We start from the raw sequence: 21,792 nt of genomic DNA, 5'->3' as shown, positions 1-21,792 counted from the left end.
TGGCACTCCTCACTTATTCATTGGTGCGTGTGTTGGCAAATGCCAAACATTTTTAGATGCGACTGCGAAGTGAAGCTTGTAAATACTTTCGAGTTTCGCCAAAGTGGAAAAAGATTTGCTGCCGTCGCAGTTTGAGGCATTTACTGTAGGAAGTTGTTGTTGTTGCGCGTCTTTTTCCGCGCTGCGATTGGCATTCCTACAGCAGTTTATGGAAATGGAAATGGAAATGGAGGTGGAGGTGGAGGCACTGGCACTGACACTGTCGGCGTACCCTGTAACCGACTCGGAAATGAGTGAAGCAAACATTTTTAATGCATTTTTAATTAATTTTCTGCTGCCTGAATGGTCTGGCAGGGGGCAGGTGGCTGGCGGAAGAAGACAAAGTTGCCACGGATGTTAACTGTAAACTGTTCTCTTGTCGCGGCATTGGCAAAGCCGGAACTTTTCAGCAAGAGGCTATTGCTATTAAAAGGATTGCGCCGAGGCAGTAAATAAAACAAAAAGGAATTTGGCGGGAATGTAAGTCGAGTTCTTAGTGTGGAGAAATCATTTCCGTGATTCAGAGCGAAGTACCATCCAATGCTTAGAATTGGCAATTAAAGTTAGGCAGCTGTTAAAGTGTTTCCATAATGAACCAAAGTGGCATAGTTTACCCCAAAGGAACTAAAATCATTCTACAGCCACATAACATCTTAAACTTACAGGTTAACGATTCCCATTCAAACAGAACCCCCATTCAAGTTCAACTTAAACCTGAGGCATAATTTCCTACGCTCAATTAGGACCAAATATCCGTAGACAACAATCGTAAAAACCAACCCAAGAGGGCGGCTCTTTCACGTTAACGAAGAGAGAGAGAGAGAGAGAGAGAGAGAGCTGGGAGCTGGAGCCAGGAGCTGGCTATCTCTGCCTGCTCATCAGCTAAGCAGTTGGGAGAGTTAAACACACCTCTTTACGAGCATGAATACTATCCTTTGGTTGCAGCATTAACCCTAATAGAGCCATCAATTAATTAAGCCAAGCGAAGCAGACAAGAAATTCTAGACAAATTATCAATTACATGCCCCAAGAAGTGGGCATTAAAAATTATGAAACTCTCTAGAATCAAATTTGACTCCTCCAACTACAGCAACAACTACGACTCCACTCCTATATGCCGTAAAAAGCGACTGTGACTGTTATCATAAAAGATAAGAAAGCGAGAGAGGGGCAGACAGGCAGACAGGCAGGTCGTAAACGAAGCAGCATGTGGATGCTGGAATGCTGCCGAGTGTGGAGCGTATGTAGTGTTCCGCCAACTTGAGTTCCACAAACAATGTCCGTGTGAATGGAAGGAAACTGGTTGTTTGCTGCCGCTGCTCTACAGCTGCTCTGCCTCTGCCTCTGCCTCTGCTTGTGTGTGCCTCCCCTCCCGCTCTTTATCTCTGGCTCTGGCTGGCCTGGCACGGCCTGCTCTGGCCTATTGAATGTGCATCAAAATTTATGTGGCCTTTTTTAGTCGTTTGCGTTGAGCCAGCGGAAGCGAACGTCGTCGTCGGAGCAGCCAGCAAGAGCCTCACATCGCGCGTCGTGTGTTGCCGTCGTGATACAATTCGAGTGTTTAGTGAAGAATATTTTGTGTACGACAGTGTACAATTGCACTAACATACGGCTACGAGATCGACTACAGGTACGAGTCTGAGCGGTGATCATTATAGAGCGCGAGAAGCCAGTGATTATTTCGTAATAGTCTGAAAAGTGTGTGACGAAAAGTGTGAAAAATAGTTAAAGCAACAAAAAACTACAGCTAGAAAATAAATTATAATATTTGGAAATAGTTTCACGTTTTCCAAATATTTATTTTCGAACAAAGAGCCCCAGAAAAATTGAAAATTGTGAAATGAAAGCCATTAAAAAAGCGCACATGTGGGCTTAAATATTTCCCAATATTCGCAAAGATCATTAAACAAAGACTCTCGTACACATTTTGGTTTTTGGGCCTGGCCGAGTAACCTTTTCCATACGAAGCGTTGAACCTGCCTGCAACCTGTTGCTGGCATTTGTGGACACTTTACCCCAAGCGGATGGCAACCACACTCGAAGAGCAAAGCGACCTGCTCCGTGCTCCGTGTGTACACTACAATTATCTCATTTAAATAAGGTACGAGAACGAGCATGTGCCAGTCATCTGTGTGTATGTTTAACCATCATTAAATAATTATGAAATCAGTTTAAATCTAAGCGCCCAGGAAACAGTGGAAATTAATCAAGTCACCGCGGTGGGTAGGCAGCAGCAAAAAAAAATATGCAAATTAAATTGAGGAAGTCGCCGATTGTTACACTTTATTGGCCAGCAGCATAACAGAGAACTTGTTCGCCATTCCCAACCCCCCTAACCCCTGTTCCCTGTGTCTTTGTGCCGTCGAGAAGCGTGAGAATATTCACTGGCCATTAATTAGCCAAAAGAAATCATTTAGAAGGCATCGACAAGAGTGCGGGTTCCGCTGAGAGTGTGGGGCCATCCATATGTGATGGTGGGACCCGGACTAACTCCCCAACTAATTGCTGAAGATCTTATAAGAAACGAACACGCGAAACGAACTCCCTGGCTGCTGACTGTGGAGGATTGCTGAACAATTGAAGGAATGGAATTACTAGAAATATGCTCAGCATCTCCAGCTAGAGATAGTTCCCCCCACCTCACCGCATGCCTCGATGTCTTAAAGTGCCCGTGAGCAGCATAAATCACACCCCAGTCCGAGCCAGTCCGGGGCAGTTCGAGTAACCATGTTGCACAGCATGCCACAGAGCCCGAGAGAGGTAGACCTCGAGCCAAACCCCATACTCAGACTCATTAAGGTTTTAATTTACAAGTTTAACTGAAGATTTAAACACTGAGATTTATATGCGTGCCGCGAGAGGCAATAATCAACGGCAACAACCCGCAATCACGTAGTGCCACAAAATCCCAGGCAACAAATCCCAACACAGGCCACAACATGCGCCAATGTCCACCTACGCAAATTGGTTTAAACAAACCTTCAATGAGTGCGGGCGAGGGCAGGCCCGTGGCTACGCCTGTTTCTGCGGGACTGTGGCTGTGCCTGTGCCTGTGCCTGTGTCTGTGCCTGGGTGTAATCGAATATGCAACTCATGAGGGAAACTTTAAAACAAAACATGACAACAACAACAACGACAACTGTTGCAACAACTGCTGCAGACGATGTGATGAAGATTTGTGCAAACAGACAGACATTAAAATCATTTAGTTGGCAGCGGAGAAGATGATGCTCAGCCACAGAAACAAATCAAGAAGGAAAGTGTGGAGTTGGAAGTACACGAAGATCGATATACCCTTTGCAGATTAAAGGAGCGGTCATGGGAGGTACATAGATGCAGCCTGTTGGAATATCTGTCCATATTTCAGCACTGATCGAACATAGAACTGAGGTAGTAATTGGCAGAGAACCCTTCGCGTCTGGCATTTCTAGATCTATTCTATATACCTTTCACACTCACAGAAGCTTCCTTCTTTGGCTAGCCAAACGATGCGGCATAATCCGAGCACCCTGCTGCGCATAGGGTATAGGAAAAAAACCGAAATTACAACGTTGATTAAGCAAGACTTGGAAGGAGGTGGATTGGCAGAGGCAGAGGCAGAGGCAGAGACAGAGGCCTGACCTTACACAACAGCAGGCGGGGAGGAGAATCACCACTGGGGGACGACTACGGTAGCAGCAGTAGGAGACAGAGGCCCATCAGTAGCATCCCAAATGGAAGGAGTAAAAGAGGCAGTGGCAGTGGCAGGGGTAAGCAACATCAGCTGCAGCCACGCACCTGCAGCAGCAGCAGCCGCCAATCACTCGGCGACAGCCAAGAGCAACGGCAACAGCAACAGCAACAGCAACAGAAGCTGAGACTTGCACGGGAAGGAGACGGAGAAGATGACTCTTTGGGAGCAACACGTGCATGTGATTTGAGAGACAAAAACCGTTCTAATTTCTCAACTGTCAGCTGAGAGATGCAACCTCTTCGCCCGCAGCATGCACCCCTCTCCCTCTGCCCATGCCTGACCCAACTCGTTAGCCGACTCTGTTGCCATAGCAATTATGTGTGTGGCAGCCACATAGCAGCAGCACAAAAGAAGGTCGGCATTGGCTGCTGCTGCTGCTGTTGCTGCTGTTGCACTGGTACTGGCACTGGCACTGCTTTTGGCTCTGGGCCTTTGCTCATGTCTTCATTTTGGACTCTTTTTTGCAGCAACAAAAACTGCACATGTTGCAGCCAGAAAAAGCAACAAACAAACAGGCAGCCGCAGCAGGCAGTAGGAGAAAGAGGTAGAAACGCTTTTGTTGGTTTGTTTGCATTGCTTTTGCAACACTTTTGGCCTTTGGCGCTGATGTTAACCCCACTCTGGCACAGCCACACCGGCACACATCGGCCCACCCGCTCTTGTTGCCTTTATTAAGCAACCGCAGCAAAGTCACTTGCTGCAACACCAACACCAAAAGCAAACAGAAAGAGAAACAGCAACAAACAGCAGTGGCAACAGCAACTTTACCCAAAAGAAACAGAAACAACACAAATCTACCATTTAAATGGGGCATAACGATCTTGAAAATATGTTTGCAATGCGATGAATAAATTGTCTCAGATGGCAGGGGAATTCAAAAGGGAATGTAAAAGCTACTCAGAGAACAACAATGCAATTTTATGGAATAAAAATGAAGAGAAATAGATGATGAACTGAAAATTCCTATGAAAAACTTAGGAACAATATTTCCCTTTAAACGAAACCCAAGCAAACACCTCCACAAATTTAAATCCCCTTTTCTTCACAACTTTTCCAAATCACAGCCAAATCGTAAGACTATATTCTATATCCATCTCCGCAAGAGTATCCAAAGTGTTGGGCTAACCCAAAAGTCATTCTTGATTTCTTCTTTAATAGTTTTTTATTTTTTTAGCTGGAAACAAGTTTTTGTAGCTGGAAACTTGGGTCTCGGGGACCCTCTGGTGTTGACGTACCCGCTGGTTGTCGATTTGGTTTTGCTGCTCATTCGCTTACCCCTGCCCTGCCCCTCCTCGCTGTCTCTAATTTGCACCGCTTTAATTTTTGCCTTTTTATTTGCAACACTTGTCGTTTAAATGCAGCAACAGCCGGGCAAAGTGCGGCTAATAAATTAAAGGCAAGCCAAAAAAAGGCAGAAAAAACCAAAACAAAACAAAAACAGAGACACTACTGACTCGGCCAGAAATATCATCAAACGAGCAAGTGCCTGTTGGCCGTTGTGCTGGTCTGGTCTGGTCTGGTGTCTGCGAGTCAGTGGTCCGCAGAAGGAAATTATCTATGTGTGGCGGCGGCTGCCAGGTTCTCCGAGCTCAGCCTTGAAAGGAGTCTCGGAATCCCCCCACACACAACAGTCCCCTAGTCGTAGGTCTCCCCACTGGGCTGTTGGTTATTCCGTGGCATGGCACAATCGCAACAAATGGCATTTTTATTGATATTTCGGTCGGTTTGCCTGGCAGCCGCCGCATGTTGAAATATGCGCGCCACCTGTTGATTTTGTTTGGCGATTGCCACAAGGCACTCGGCGGCACTCGGGGAACGAACGTACTGCTGGAGGAGTACAAACACTCCAGCACTCCAACTGCATCGTAGGAGCTGCCTCTGGTGCTGGTGCTGGTGCTGGTGCTGGGGCTGAGGTCTGCTCGTGATTTGCAGTGCAAATTAAAAGCGAGGGCGCTGCATATAAATAGCAATTTGGACAGGGGAATTAAGGTAAACGACTGCCAGCAACTACAAATCTCACAGCGAAGAGAACTACAACAAAATACGCTCAAAGATCGTTCAGTTGTGTCTGTCACATAATGGAGTGGCATTATATCAACGGCGTGACTTTCATTTCAAACAAATTAAACAGAGAAAGAGACGGAAGAAGAACGAGTAGTTGCACGGCTATAAATAATTGCATTAGAGATGATCAAAGTGTTCAGCAAAGACACCCAAAAAATAGTGGATGGTATAGAATAAATTATACAAATGGAAAATGAATAAGGACAGGAACTCCGTAAAATCCTACAAACTTCCCACTGGTTCCACTCTAACGAACCGCAAAGTCTTAGTTTTCTGTTTCCCTAGAAAAAAAGAATAATCAACGTCGTTTTGGGGCAATAAAACTTGAAACTAAACTTACAATTTTATCACTTGCTTGCTTACCCACTCGAAACCTAAACTTTATCTGAGGAATTGCATCCAATTAAAGGTATTTTCCGAGTATTTTGTGGACTGCATTTACGTTTGCTCCAATAAGATAAGCCTGACAGGGCAGCAAGGCAGAGGGAAATGCATTTGCAGTTAGCGCTGGAGCTGTGCCCTAAGTCTTACAGTCGTAGATGTTGACAGAGAGACGACAGCCCAGAGATGTAGATAAAGCGCTGATAAGCAGCAAATTTGACAGCCATAAAGCAAACAACAAACTGACGGACAGGTAGGAAGATATATGGGAATGGGAACTGAACTTACTCTAAAGCAGAAGGAGGAGGAGGAGGACAGACTCTACACTCCGCAGTCGGAATCGGAATCGGAATCGGAGGAGGGCAATGAAAATTAATGAAACCTGTTTTCGGAGCATTCTTTTTGTTTTTATTGTATTCCGTCTGTCGTTTAATTAAAAGACAATCAAAAGCTGAGGCCCGCCGATGGGGCAGCTGGATGGATCCGCAGAACACAGGAACAAAGGCGAAGATGGAGTTGAATCCTACCGAGGGAAGAGATGCCAAGAGTTCATCATGAGAATCCAGAGCAGAGAATCCCCCAACTACAGTCCCCTCATGAGGGAACTGGGAACTGGCAGTGAAAAAAAAACCTGCTTCGGGATTCTTTATCGACATGTTTATGGGCTTCGTATGCCCCCGAGTAACCAGAACAAGAAGTCCAACAAATGTATAAATATTTACACGAAATATTTACGATTAGGAAGGGAGGAGGAAGGGGGGAAGGAGGCAGGGCAGCAGGCAGGCTGTAGAGTCACAGTGGGGCAATGGCAAACCAACCGCAATATCGCCGCCTCTTAATGAAATGCTAACGATATTCATTGGAAAAATCAAAAGCGTAACGAGCCAAGTGAAAACCGCAGAGATGCCAACAGGCAGGCCACAGCCACAGCCACAGCAGAGATGGCCAGAAGACGCAGCCGCAGCTGTGGCAGCCGTGGCAGCAACAGCAGACTTTACATTACAAAATTGTTGCAACAAAAGAAAATTATGTAAATGCTGGGAAATTGTTTGGACCGTTTGCCTAGCACCGCCTCTTGCCTCGGCAAAACTGGCAATTTTCGCCGAGCATTTTGGGCAAATCAATTTCAATTGGGATTCGGGTTCCATCAGCCCGAGGGAGGTTCAGCCATTCGGGTGGGGCAGAGGCGGGGCAGGGGCCATGGCTTATAATAATAATTGAATACACTGAATGTGGCAGAGTGGCTGGGTATATCCCTCCCCTCAGGGGAGTCAAGAGGCAGGTGTAAGTTGGCCAAGTGGAAACGCTTTGGCATCCATAATGAAAATGCTACTTTGTTGCTGTTGCTGTTGCTGCTGCTGCAGTTGTTGGCCACAGCCTGCCTGCGGTTATTGCCCGACTATTAATGTGAGTCAATGCCTTTGGTCAGGCTGAAAATGCAATTGCGTTTGCGTTTGCTTTGAGCCCAAAAGCCAGAGATCGAGGTGGAGATACACACAGAGATGCAGAAGCACAGAGAGCGATGCCGGAGATGCGAAGCCAGTCGGAATGTATAATTAAACCAAATATGTTTTATGATTGGGCCCCGAAAATGAGGTTAAGCACTCGTCCTCGTTCTGGTTTCGCCTTCTCGTGCATCATCCAATTTCTCATCTCATTTGCATGCCAGCTCTTGCTGCTGCTGCTGCTGTTTCATCTGCATCCTGCAATTATCCCATCGTAACTCGGGATATACCTCGTACTTGTTCCCGCTCCCCTATGTAACTCACAAAACAAGCGACCACACAACGATGTAAATCAGTTCATCAGCATCATCCACGCTCATTGAGAAGATCCTCCCTGTGCCCCATTTGCCATTCCTTATTGCTTGGCTCATCATTCAGCTGAGATCCTCCCGTCCCTGCCACTCTCTTAGCCCTCTCCTGTGTAGCCACACAGTAATAACTGTAACTCTTCATCAAAATAATGTAATTATCCAAATTGTTTTCTTTGAAATTTGTTTACATCATTCCTTCTTCAGTTTCTCTCGGGAATCTCTTCAACGAAAACAAAAACGAAGGTTGCCAGAAACGAGTAGGAAGCAAAAGAAGTGGAAGAATGCAACGATCTGTGGATGCTCTTTCTTAGCAAACTTCTGAACACTTATTTAGGACAATTTCACATTAAATATTGAACATTTGTTTAAAGCACACACTCTAACCATTCTAGAGCCACTTTCCTCCCTGCATTACCACAAATTTCAGCTGACATTTAGTATACCTCAGTCAAGGGAAGAGCTTAAAAATTCCATCTGTAGCATGCAATGCAAAACGCTTCCCGTTAAGAGCCACTTGAAGTCAGGCAGACGCACAGACAGACAGACATATATGCAGCTGCAAGTGCGGATGTGTGGGACAGGATAGACAGAACATATACATATGCATAAAGAGCCACAAGCAGCTTCTGTTGCTGTTGCAGCTTTTGCACTTTTCCAAACCAACGCTTCAGCAACAATTTCATTATAGCGCCAGCAGCATCCAGCATCAGCATCAGCATTATCATGCAACTTTAGCGCCAAAACATCATCTGCATCCACATGCACATCATCTCTTTCTATCTCTCTCTCTCTCCAGCCTCCTGCCACATGCAGCAGCAACATAATCTTCATTATCATTAAAGCAGAGCACAGGAAAGCGCCGCTAAACCGTTTAACGTTTCCTTTTATCCCTTTCGCCCATCCTTCTTCCCCTTTTTTCGTAGTTCGAAGCTTCCGCTTTTGCTTTTATGCGATTTCCCCTCCGACTCCCTTTCTCTGGCAGTTTCCCTCTCTGTATGCTAAGTACTGGCTCGCAACAGATCCTGAATATATGTGCATATATTGTAGATATGTGTTTGCTTTAATCCGTTTTGGTAGTTGCATTTTAATTGCATTCCACACTTATGTTGCCCCTACTTTTTTAATGAAATATATTAGAGAGGGAGAGAGGGGGGAGAGTGGTACAAATGGGGCAAAGAGTGTGGTAAATGTGGGGAGATTAAAGAGTGAGAAAAGTGTGGTTAAAGCGGGGCAAGGGGCATGGGGCAAGGGGCATGGGGCCGTCACTCAAAGTGGCATTTCACACTGGTACAAAAAATTGAGCCGGAAGGCTCTTAACTTTCAAGTGGAAACCATCCCAAACCATTTAGAAAGCATCTCCCGTCGCTTCAGTCCAAAGTAACTTCAAATTGAAGTATCTGCCTCCTCCTCAATGCTCTTCCCCGTTCCCTCGATAGTTTTCGAAGCTGCGTTCAATCACTTTTCCACTCAATTGTCGGTCTAATTGCTTTGAAAATAATTTTGGACTCTCCGTCGCTGCTGCTGGTGCTGCTTTTGCCACTTTGGGGAATACAGAATGGCAGCGGAATAGAGGAATAAGTATTTACGTTCCCAGGCAGGTTGCCTCTTCAGTCCTCCTGCGTAGCGCCGCATAAATTGCTCGCTGTCACCGTCGAGCCGCCTGTCAACTACAATAATAATTGTAATAACCAGCGAAGAGCGAAGACTGCGACTACAACTACGAGTACGAGTATGAGCCACTCGCATGAGCCATATATTCACGTACATGGCTAACTATTAAGGCCATGTTCTGCTGGCAAACAGCCTGACAGGCCGCGGGGAGCGAGGAGCAGGAGCAGCGGACTAGCAGCAGAGTTGTGGCACAATCAAGGGGCAGCACAGACGATTTACTTTCGAGCATCATCGTCGTGTGGGGCGCCGCTGAACTGGATATTGTCCGCTAAGAATAGCGCCCCAAAAGTGGGTAGATATTTTTGGAGGCACGAAGCATAAAAGTGCTGTGGTGCAGGGGGGAACTAGGGCCATAAATGGAGACCAAGGTTGCCAGACATAAGCGTAGGGAAACTCAAGTTAAGAGTCGGAATGTGGGCATGCAAAATGGGGCAAAATTTAACTAGAATTTGCGGAGAATTTCTACCTAAAGCTACACACAGTTTCCACACCATTAACCCGAACATTAGCTCTCTTTTTGCGCCATAAATACCCCATCAAGCAGTAGCTGTCTTTTCAATTCGCAATCAATGATCCATTGAGCTTGGAATTTGCTTCCACTTAACCCACTTTATGGGACATTGAGGGGGAAGTACGAGCATCAAAACACTTCCCAGAGACAGGCCGCGAAAGGCCGACAACCGATCGAAAATTGCCCAACTTGATTAGCAATTCCAATTAGAAGTTTGCTCATTTCTGACAGACAGACAGACAGACGGACAGGCATGGCAAAGCACAATCCCCAGCAATCCCCGAACACAACCCAAACCCAATCCAATCATCATTATGATGTTCATCTGGCATGCACAATAAAAATAAACAGATCATAAATAATATATGAATTGAATTCATATCTAAAAGGATTTGCGGTTAAGACGCCGCCACGCACAAATATGGCTGAGAAACGAGTTTCCACTGGAGCAGTCCACAGAGTCCACACAGAGAGGAGCCGCAGCCAGAATCGAGATCGCGTAGATGCAACATCCAAGCCGAAAAAGGAAACAAAAAGCGACAGCACACAGCACACAGCAACAGCAACAGCAACAGCAGAAAAGCAAAAAGAAAACAAGAAAAACACGTAGCTCCTACAGCTCCTACAGCTTCAACTCACTTTTTTCCGCTGCTGGTTCGTCTCTCAGCGATTTCCCAATGCCGGTTGTGAAATTTCTGGCCGAGCTGCGAATGTTTCATGGCCAAGTTAACAGGCGCACAGAGCCATAGAGCAGGAAAGTCGGCCAGGCAGCCAGGCAGCCAGCCAGCGAGAGAGCAGCCAAAGTGAGAGCCACAATTGCAGTTCAGCCAAGCGATCTAGCCATAACGAGAGACACAAGAGAGACAGGAGAGATAGAGAGAGAGAAACCATCATTAAGTTGTGTTTTGTGGCATGCAACATGCAACAACCACTGAAGTTCAAGTTCAAAGCCAGGCCGGGTACGGGTACGGGTACGGGTACGGGTACTGGTGCTGGGGACTGGGAACGAGTTATTGTTTCTAGACAAGATTCTTTCCACTTATTACACAAGTCATCAGTCGTCAGTCGTCATCCGCCTCATAATCATCTTCATAATCATCATCATTCTCTTCATCTTTGTGGCTGTCATCTTTGACATTAGCTCTGATCTCTGGCTATATCCCAAGCATTCATCCATCCTACCGCTTTCCGCTATCTGCTATCCGCTTTCTGGTCTTAACGCTCTGCAGAATTGCAGAAGGCGTTGCCGCATCATTATCAACTGATTGTGTGCATTGATGTCCATGCACTGCTCTTCCCTTTCCTTTCCTCTTACTTCCTCGCATCTTGGATCTCTCCAATCTCTCAGATCTGTGCAGCTACCGTATGGTCATGGGCATGGTCTTGGGCATGGGGTATTCGGATCCAATTGTATGGACCGGAAAGCGACGACGCAGCACATCAAAAAAGGGAACTGCAGCTCTTTCCACTCTGTGGCAAGCAACCCCTTTTGACGGCACTAATTGTTAATTAATGGAATGCAGGCGTGCCCCGGGGCATGCCCCAGTGTGCTGTGTGCCTGTCTGCCTGCCTGCCGCTGGCATACCGATGATTGCCTTCGATTGCAAGTCATTCCCCAGATTCTGATATCCAGAAATATCTTCATTTACTTTATCCTGTCTGCTTTGGTATGACGGCAAAAGTTGCCCCGGAAAATCCCCAAAGCAATTGGGGAAAAGTCAGCTTGGAAAGCGATTTTGATACTGTTTGCACTTTGCATCTGTCGCCGAAAAAAAAGGCAACCGAAGGATGAAGAATGATGCCTGGAAATGCCTCCGAAAGCATATTTCATTTTCGCAGTCAACGAGGTAAAAGTTTTTCAATCTGCACATCAGCCTGGAGAGTGGAGCGTGGAGCCTTCTTTCCCCTCAGCAGTTCTGCATTGCGCATTCACGGCACCTTTCTGGTGTCGGCAAACTGTGTCATCATCTGTGGCATAACTTTTATTGAACTGTCGCATGGCATGCCTGGCTCTCTCCCTCTCCCTCTCTCTGACAGAGGTCCTTGGGGGGGAACTCCTCCTCTCTGCCAAAAAGGTGACAAGTGCCGAGTCAAAAGCCGCAGATATTTGTATAAATTATTACAGTCCTGTGTGCATGTCGATATGCATTTATGATTGCATGTGACATTTGCATGATGTTGCCACACCCCGTGTCGCCTTTCACCTGTCCAACTTCAAATTGCCTCTCAGCCCCTTCCCCACCATTTACTCTGTTGCTGTGTAACATCTGATTTTGGCTTATTCCCCCGAGTGGGATTTCTTTCTCTCTGCAGTTGAAGAAGGTTTTCTTTGCTGGTTTTTGTTGCTTTTGGTATTTGCACGACACAATCATTAAATAGCCATGGCCAAGTGCTGACAACCAAAGCCACAAAAAGAGCAGCAAAAAGCCACAGCAACAGCAACAGCAACAGCAACATAAACAACAACTACAACAAATTACAAGCTCACATTGTCAGAGTTGCACTTTAGGCGACATAAATTTCATGTACATCGCCAGAGCAATGCCTAGCAAAAAAGCAGCAAAAATGAAGGATCTCTTGGGTAGTCGAAGGTGTAAATACCCTTAAGGGGGAGAGGGTTTATTGAGAAGGGAATAACTATTACTTAGAGTAATCAATTATTTGAAATATTCTCTTGCAAATGATTGTGTTCTTTCAATGTTTTCGTGGAACCTGTTTATAAATATGATAATTCTTCTAGGTAAGACTGTTCCTACAGCAGATGCTAATAAGCAAACAGCAAAGCGAAATTGGAAAGGACTTGTAAAAGGATCTTTCCCTTAAAGCATTCATTCAAGAGTTCTCCGCTTGGCAGTCTTAGAGAATTGTTAGCCGTAGTTAGATGTTCCCATCAAATATAGTTAAATGTATCCAATCCCCTGCGCAAATCTATAATATCCTCGACAAAGAGTATATTACAAAAAGCAGACCAGCAGCGCAAGCAGCCAAGAGCCAAGAGGAGGTGTCAATGTACAATTGCAGGCAATGCCGACGCCAACAAGGAGCTTTTGCCACAACAAAGAAGCCATTGTTGTTGCTGTAGCTGTTGCACATGCCAAATGTGGACATAGACACGACGCCAAGGAGCCTAGGCCCGTGTGCCTGCGCCTCTAGAGCGTTCTTGGACACCATCGAATGGTCTCCAATGGCTGAGCTCTCCTTCTCCAACTCCTACTCCTCCTGCAGCACGGTTACAAAGCATTTCTCACTGTTGAATTGACACACGCAACGTTCTCTCGCGCATGAGTTAAAATGTCTTGGAATGTTGCCGCCGCCGCCGCCGCTGCCACGAACGTTGTCGTTGTTGTCGCCGTTGTCGCCATTTCTCGTGTAATTACGAGAGGCGCATTAGCGCAACAAATCGACCCCACAGAGCTGCATTTAATTAGTGGAAGAGGAGGAGCAGTTGCGAGAAGGTGGCAGGCAGGCAGGAGCTGGTTGCTGCTGCTGGCAGGATGAGGCCAGCTCCAACTGCAAACATGTCAAATGAAATTGTTGGCATAATTCATAATTGAACGGCATTCGTGGCTGCCACACGCTGCAACAGAAACCACAGCACCCCAGCACTCCAGCACTCCAGCACCCGATACCCATTTCCCATCTCCATTCGCTTTGATGGCTACATAAATTTTCTGATAGGTTTGTGGCGCCCCAACAAGGGGGATAGGATAGACAGATAGTTACACCGGCCATGCGGGTATTGTTTTGTCGTGCCTTCTGCCACAGTGTGCCCTGCCCTGCCCTGCCCTCACTCTGAGACCTCGTTTTAGTCTCATTGCAGGCATTCGGATGGCTTGTTGCCATTGTCGAGTGTCTTTTAAATATTGTCTTGCCTCATTGTTGCCCCACGGGCGCACCTACAACATTTGCACCGTTACTTCTCGCTCTTCAGAGGCCACCACCAGCACCAGCGCTCTCTTGCCTGCCTGCCGTCTGTCGGGGTATTCATATTACCACAATTCACATGTTGGCCCCCAGAGTCAGAGTCAGAGTCAGAGTCAGAGCCCACCCAGGTTCAAAGACTCAAAGACTGCTGTGACATTCGTTTGTGATTGCTATTGTTGTTATTTTGCTGCAACCACATCCGTTTTGGCTGCATGTTGCACTGTTGCAGTGCTCATTGATTGACATAAGCGCTTTAAAGACTTTGTCAGCGAGTCCATAAGCCACAACGACGCTGAAGTTTCTCGCATTAAAGCGATAAAGACCGAAAAATATGAGAGCCAGAACCAGAAACACGAAGGAGAGTTCCTGGGGGGTTGTGGGAAACATGCCACAGCGGCAAACATGAGACAGAAACACTTCATATATGACAATCAAGTCGGTCTGAGAGTTGCTTCGAGTTTGCTGCAGCCCGAAAAGGAAACAATTCCAAACGATTTAACAATGAATTTGGTAACAAAATCTCACATGAAAATAGAAATAAACGGGCCAAAGGGAGAGAGAAACTGAGAGACTGACAAGACACGAGTTGGCCACGGGGATAACCATAATATCAATTTCAATAAACTAACAAGCAAATGTGCAAGGGGAGTAGAGTTCATAAGAACTTGTTCGAGGATACAAGCACAAAGGAAATGGCATGTGGCATATGGGATATGGGCTATGGGATATGGGATATGGGCGGATATGAAGGTTGTCATACTCGCGTTTGCTGGTGCCAGACAGAATAATAGAAAGCGACAGACAGACAGACACAGACACAGCCACAGCCACAGACAGACACTACATAAAGGTAAATTTCATGTCAAACTACAGAGAAAGAGCGAAAGATTTGGGTGGGAATTTAAAGTGCTGGAAAAACTATTATAGGGCAAAAGAAAAGTTCAACTTTAAGCTAGGGTCTCCTTTTTGCAGTTCTTATTCCTATTTCTCGTGTAATTCTCAATGCATTTTCCTGTTTGCTTGAACAGATAAAAAGAACTTTTGCTCACCACCGAAACAAATAGCAATAAAATGGGAAACTTTTTTCTCACAAATTTATTGAGCTAAACTTTAAGTCGATTTGAAAAAACAGAAAGACTCGACGACTGTGGCTGCTCCCCGTCGTTGCCTCTGTCTTTTGACTCTCTTTCTGCAAAAGGTTAAGGAACTATTTCCATCTCGGGCAGAGCACTAATCCCATCTTTTGGACCCACAAGTGTATGCTATGGTTGTCTGCACATCTACGACCATTTGCAGCTTATTAGTGCTGTACGTACAGCATGTGCAACATGTTGTTTGATGCATTGTGTGTATGACAAGCTAAATTAACATGTGAGACATCGTGGCGGGCCCCAACCCGTAGCCAGACACAAAGTTCTCAGTCTGCTTGTTGTCGTTTTGACACTTGCCAGAACTTTACATGGAGTGCCAGCAAATGTCAGCACATTTGTGACTTTCACAGTTCTTCGCTTTGGCTAAATTAATGCCCGGCCAGCATGGCGTATACTTGTTAAATGCAGATGCAGAACAGCGTCAGAACATCGCATCAAAACAACTGTCGACATTACGCCTGCAGTTGCAGTTGCAGTTGCAGCTTTGCCTGCTTTTCTTACACTTTTGCACAATGATTTTCCTTGCCTTTTGCACTCGTCTTTCCTTATTTTCAATGTTGGCAGGCAGTTCTTTTGTTGCATGCACCGCCTTTGTCTGCTGCTGCTGCTGCTGGAGATCTTCGTTTTGCATTGTTCGCGGCGCCGTTGAATGTAGGTAAAGTGATGCGGCAACAAAGCCGAACAAGAGGACGGAACAAAAGAAAGAGCGAGCAAGAGGAAACCTTCGGGCAAAGTTAAGGCCTGCTTTTCAGTCTTCGTCTTCGTCTTCTCTTGCTCTTTCTTCCTTTATCAACCTTAACCCACATTCGGCTTTCAATTAAGAGACACTTGGCTGGAAAGCCGCAAAAACCAAAAGACCCAAAAAACCACTGAAGGAAAAAGCTTTAAAAATTAATATGCTTAAAATCTGGAAACAATTTGCAAACTAATAGCAAAAGGCTTAAAATCGCATTAAAAGTTTCCTACCAAGAACCGCACACAGCGCAAACACAGACATAGACACAGACACTACACTGCACTACACTACATGTAGGGATCCATAGAGAGAGATTCAATAAGCAAGGACTTGTGGGTTGAAAAAGTTTTGCCGTCGGTAAAGGCTTAAAGCCTTAAACAAGGACCAGCCTTGGAAGTAGGGCCTTGGAAGCTGCTTAAAGCAAAAGTTTTCAGTGCTCAGTTCTCAGTTCTCAAGAAGGCAAAAATGCTGCTGTAAAAAAATAAGTCAAGAAATCATCATCAGCAGGAAAAGAATGGATACGAGACCAGAGCAGAGAGCGCAGGGCTCAGAGCATTACCATAAGGTCCAGAAGTGACCGAGAGGGGTCGGGTAAAAGTTGCTCGCCTTCTTAAGAGCTACGAAGAAAAGTTTCATATTTTTGTGTGTGAAAGGGTTCTCAAGTGTGGCAGGAACTTTTAACAAGCCACTCACGCACACACCTCTCTTTGCCCCACAGATGCGCTAAAGGGTTCGGGCAGGCGGCCACAGCAGCAGCGCAGGGATATACATCCGAAAATCTAAACATACATATTTCAGGAGTGGTTCCCCATATTTCATGGCCATGCAGGATATAAGGCTACGCCTGGAACCGCAGCTCAGTACAGTCACAGCCACATTCACATCGTCCTCGTCCTCAGCCTCCTCCTCCACATCATCCTCATCGAACACGGCTGAGACCACGCTGATTGAGACGGCCCAGAAGTCGCCTATTGCCGCCGAGCAGATCTTCAGGTAAGAAGAACATTTTTCCCTAACTTTTTCTTTTGCATCCATTAATTCTGAGGAAATCGTTTGCTAACTCGCAACACAGTGAGGCAGCTGCTGGAGCAGGGACAGGAACGAACACAGTGAATACATCTCCGCAGCATTATTTCCATCATCATCATCATCCGCACCAGCATCCACGCCCGCAGCAGCAGCAACAACAGCAGCACACGCACTCGCATCCGCATCCGCACCATCCGAGACGCCACGTGGAGCAGCTGCAGCTGGTGCACAGCCACCACAATGCCCAAGAGCTGCCCGAGCAGGAGCACCAGCATCAGCTGCAACTGCCGCGCTCCCCCAGCTCCGAGGAGGATAATTCACCCACAGAAATGAATAATTGCCGTCGTTTGGTTGATAAACCGCCGCTGGTAAGTCCACAGACCAGCAAAGCCCAACTCCTCCCACATTCCTGCTCCTTTATCAATCTTTTTGCCTTCTTTTGGTTGTTGTTAATATTAACTATTAGCCTAGTAGAGGTAGTAGCAGGCAGGACCTGCCTTTGGGAGCAATCATTTTTTGTTCGTTTCTTTGTGGATGATTCTTTTTTTTTTCATTGCTTGCGAATTACTTTGCACAGAGAGAGAGAGCATAAATCTGCTTACATTGGTGGAATTTCCAGGCACGGGGAAGAGGATCCGGAAATCCATTGAAGCATTAGCTGGGGATGCACTTAATGCCGGCAAAACGGCAAGGCACTGCAAATGACTAAGTGGAAACCAACAAAAGGATGAGGACAAATTGAGACAACATCAACAGAATTTCAGCAATGAGAAATGATTAAAATTGAGCAACAAAGAATGCAGGGAAAATCCTTTGGCATACTTTGGCTGTTTTGTCCTGCCATAGAAATTAACTGTTGACTTGTCTCTCTCTCTCTCTCTCTCTCTCTCTCTCTCTCTCTCTTTCGCTTGTGCTATAGCAATTTGAGGCACTTGAGGGAAATTGCACTGCTTGAATCTGAATCGCAATCAAATGCAATTTTCCCCTCAACAGCTTTTCATGTAGTGGACCCACTCGAGGCTTGAGGAGAGCGGAGACTGAAGACTTAAGAGTGTTTGCCACTAAACAAGCTGCCCCAAAAACAAAAAAAAAAAGTTCATTAAATTAATTTGCACAAATGCAAATTTTCCAACTAACGGCACTTTGGCACGCGCCGTTAGCAGAGCCAAGTTGAGCTGCAGCTGCAGCACTTAGTTGCAACCAACTAAGGGAAGTCGAAGGAAGTCAGCAGTGGCACACTGAGAGAAATGAACCGAGTTAGTGGGAGTTACAGAGTAAGATCGTAGAGGAAATAAATGGATTTTTATAATTTTATAATGAAAGTTAATTGGAACGGAGTTTGCTTCCCACAGTTTTCAATCAAATTAAACCAAGTGAGGGAATAAAACTCACTCTATTTTTCGCGCAGTGCATCTCTAAAGTACATAAAGAGAGCGACACATAAAGGTAGTGGGCGAACAATGCTAGATGTCTGGCAAATGGCAGCCAAATGCCGTTAACTTACTGACTTTATGACACATAAATCGCAGTAGCAGCAGCAGCAACAACAACAGCAGCAGCAAGGCAAATGCATCCGACAGCCACATTGCTGTCACGTGTTCTTCTCCTTGTACCGTGTACGTAGGCCTAAGAGAGTGAAAGAGAGAGATCCCCTACCCAAGGGACGGACGGACAATGGGAAACTTTTGTCTGGCGGCGCTTGGAAGTAGGCAACGTGGAAAGTTTTCCACAGATAACGAAGCACCAGGGAGCAAAAAGGAGAAATAAAGAGAAAGGAGAACAGAGAACGGAGATTGGAGAATGGAGAATGGGAATGGGAAAATCAAATGCCAGAGTGCTCTAAATGTTCAGCTCTCAACTTAGACACGTCTATTGTGCCATTGTCTAGGCATACCTTGCCTGCCACCCACAGCCACAGCCACAGCCACAGCCACACCCAATACCCAACACCCACACCCATCCGTTGCATTCTTTATAGTTGGGGGATTTGTCGAGCATCGAGAGTTCTCGGAGCTTGAAGCGCCCGCTGGAGCGTCTGGCAAGTGGCACTTCTTGCATTGTCTTGCCCTGCCCCAACAGGATTTGCATAATGCGTGGGTCCTTTCCAATGTCATTAGCATAATGGGGGCATTAGGACATTCTCTGCAGAAAGGAGGCTCTGATTGCATACTTAATGACAGAGCCAAGTGCCGCCCGACGCCGCTGCCAATGTGCCAATTTAATTAGCCAATGAATTGCAATTGCAAAATTGCTTCAATGCGCAGCCCAAGGACTCCTTGCACTACGTACAAGTTGTTCAGAATTAAATTCAGATAATATTTAAGCCTTTGTTGGCTGACCACATTATTAAGTAAACTTCACTTTCATCTCTATAAAATCAACATAATTATCACAAATTAGAGAGGGTGAGAGGGTGAGAGCCATGTCGAAGGATAACTGGCTCCACTTTGGATGCGGCCGCTAATTACAAAACGCAATGGGAAACAATTTAAGCGGCGAAGCCCCACAGAAGGCAGACGGGCGGGGTAAGGCAGGAAGCCAACGCCAATGGCAGAAAACTTTCAATTCAGGCTCAAAACTCATTTCAAAGTAATTTTCCGCAGAAGCCAACAAAATGGGAGGGGCGGAATGGCAGTAAGGCTGGAGAGTGGGTTGGGAGTGGGCGTGGCAGACACTGGTTAACATTTTATTGGTAACCAAAAATTTTACACATCAATCTGTGGGGGGGATGGAGAGAGCGGGGCTGGTAGCATGTTGCGGTTCTGGTTTGTGAGAGCCAAAGTGTGTTTGATGTTTCCTGGTTTTGTGGGGGGATTTAAATACGGGAAGGGGAATGCTAGTTGTCGGGGTGAAAAGCACAACTACAGCAACTAAACAATCCCCAAATGACGGTGCACCTGTTCTGCTCTGTGCTCTGCTTTGATATTGGTCAGACAACAATCCCAAATTGCCATTATAGCAATGCGAAAACTTTTGCCAAATTGTCAGACAACATGCAACATGCAAAATGTAGCATTTGGCCAACCAACCAACCGACTAACCCACGAACCAATCCTTTCATTTCTTCCTACTCTATCTGGTGGCAGGTGAAGCGACTTACCATGGGCATTGGCCTGCTCAGGGGCACCGAGGACAGCCGCCCACTGGTGCACAACACATGCGGCTCGTCCCTGAACTCGGGCTCATCGCAGACCATTTCGGATGGCTATGTGAACGAGGCCATCTGCGAGCCGGACAAGTATGTGGCCAGCAAATTTGGTGACTCGTGTCGCCAATCGCTCACCGCCCTGGAATCGGCCACCCAGCGCCTGCAGGTGGAGCTGCCCAACAACAAGAAGTATTTGCGAGAGACATGCAGCGGTAAGTGCGGTTCCCACACACACACACCTGGGGGCCAAACGGAAATAGTAACCAAAAGTTTCACTTACCCCTGCACAAATCTGCAGCTAATTCCAGTCCGAAACTGTTTGCCACCAATGGATCGCTGCGTCTGGATAATCTCAGTCTGGCTGAGCAGCAGGAGCTTAAGGGTGCCGCCTGGTTTCAGGCGGGCATTCCGCGCGAGATCTCACTGGAGGTGCTCTCCCGCCAGAGTCCCGGCGCCTTTCTGGTGCGTCAGAGCAGCACCAAGCCAGGCTGCTTTGCTCTGTCGCTGCGTGTGCCGCCGCCATCACCGCGAGTGGCCCACTATCTGATCCTCAGGACACAGCGGGGCTACAAAATCAAGGTGCGTATGAAAAGCATTCCAATAGAGGTCTAATTATGTTAATCTCTTACCTGCAGGGCTTTACCAAGGAGTTTAGTTCGCTGAAAGCCCTGATCACCCATCACTCGGTGATGCCGGAGCTGCTGCCCGTGCCGCTTACGTTGCCCCGGCCGGCGCACGTGCGTTCCCACGCCCAGACACAGGCACAGGTGTATGGCAGTGGCAGTGGCAGTGGCGGCGGCGGTGGTGGCGGGGACTTTGAAATGTACGGCTCGCTGAATGATTTTCGCAACATGATGGCCGATTTGAATGTGTGACCGTTGGGCGCACTTAATTAATTAAGTAATTATGTCACGTTGATTGAATTAAGCCGCCTGGCTTGTCATATTGTCCGGGGTCGCGAAGAGTTGTGGGATGCGGGATGTGGTCCTGTCTGGACAGGATAACAATCTGTTTAATTTGCGTAATTGGCTGTGCTGACGGTTGACGTGGCTACCAATGAATGGGCTTGAGCCTGGGACTGGGACTGGGCCTGGGCCTGGGCTGATGTCGCTGCCGATCCATCTGTCCGCCAGGTGCTACAAAAATTTGCAAAAAATTTTATGAAAATTGATAATAAAATCAGCCACCGAGCGGCGTGGGCGGACCTGTGGTCACGGCTGGGCAGTTGGCAGTATTGGCATAGGGATTGGGGATTGGGGACTGGGGACTGGGGTGCGGGTACTCATGTAAGCGAACACACAAACAAATAAAAGGAATGTGCTCAAATCATTTTTATGAAATGATTTTATGATTAAAAAAGTGCAAAAAAATATGCAATATGCAAACAGAACATGCCAGTGATTATTATTTTGCACGTTTTTATTTGGTTATTTGGTGGAGTGGCAGCTGCACCAGACAGACAGACAGGCCACTCTGAATGGGCCAGCAGCGGATTAAATGTTAATACTAGTTGAAGAGTGGTGCGGGTAGGGATTGAGTGGGGTGCTGCGTACTGCGTAGTAGCCCGCGAATGTTTTGAATGCAGCGAT

The 21,792-nt window shown here is 46.5% G+C and overlaps 1 protein-coding gene across 2 annotated transcripts; it reads left to right on the top strand.

Annotated features, from left to right (window-relative positions):
• The first annotated feature begins 1,488 nt into the window (after positions 1-1,488).
• Positions 1,489-21,107, top strand: LOC117587422. 2 transcript variants are annotated; one of them, XM_034278092.1, is made up of 6 exons: positions 1,489-1,669; positions 16,745-17,019; positions 17,099-17,423; positions 20,142-20,415; positions 20,502-20,782; positions 20,839-21,107. In XM_034278092.1, exons 2-6 carry the CDS (start codon positions 16,844-16,846, stop codon positions 21,076-21,078), a joined length of 1,296 nt encoding a protein of 431 aa, XP_034133983.1. In that variant the 5' UTR covers positions 1,489-1,669; positions 16,745-16,843; the 3' UTR covers positions 21,079-21,107. The 2 variants fall into 2 exon arrangements, with proteins under 2 accessions (XP_034133983.1, XP_034133982.1); XM_034278091.1 differs by lacking the exon at positions 1,489-1,669 and adding an exon at positions 1,853-2,140.
• The last annotated feature ends 685 nt before the right edge of the window (positions 21,108-21,792 follow it).

Source organism: Drosophila guanche, unplaced genomic scaffold, assembly GCF_900245975.1.
Source record: "Drosophila guanche unplaced genomic scaffold, DGUA_6, whole genome shotgun sequence".
Classification (NCBI taxonomy): Eukaryota; Metazoa; Arthropoda; class Insecta; order Diptera; family Drosophilidae; genus Drosophila; species Drosophila guanche.
The sequence above is the reverse complement of the archived record's forward strand: the minus strand, read 5'-3'. Positions and strand labels throughout refer to the sequence as shown.

Coding starts and splice junctions, on each gene's coding strand:
- LOC117587422 (XM_034278092.1), top strand. CDS start 16,844: ATGGCCATGCAGGATATAAGGCTACGCCTGGAACCGCAGCTCAGTACA. Junction 17,020..17,098: donor GCCGCCGAGCAGATCTTCAG/GTAAGAAGAACA, acceptor CTCGCAACACAG/TGAGGCAGCTGCTGGAGCAG. Junction 17,424..20,141: donor TGGTTGATAAACCGCCGCTG/GTAAGTCCACAG, acceptor ATCTGGTGGCAG/GTGAAGCGACTTACCATGGG.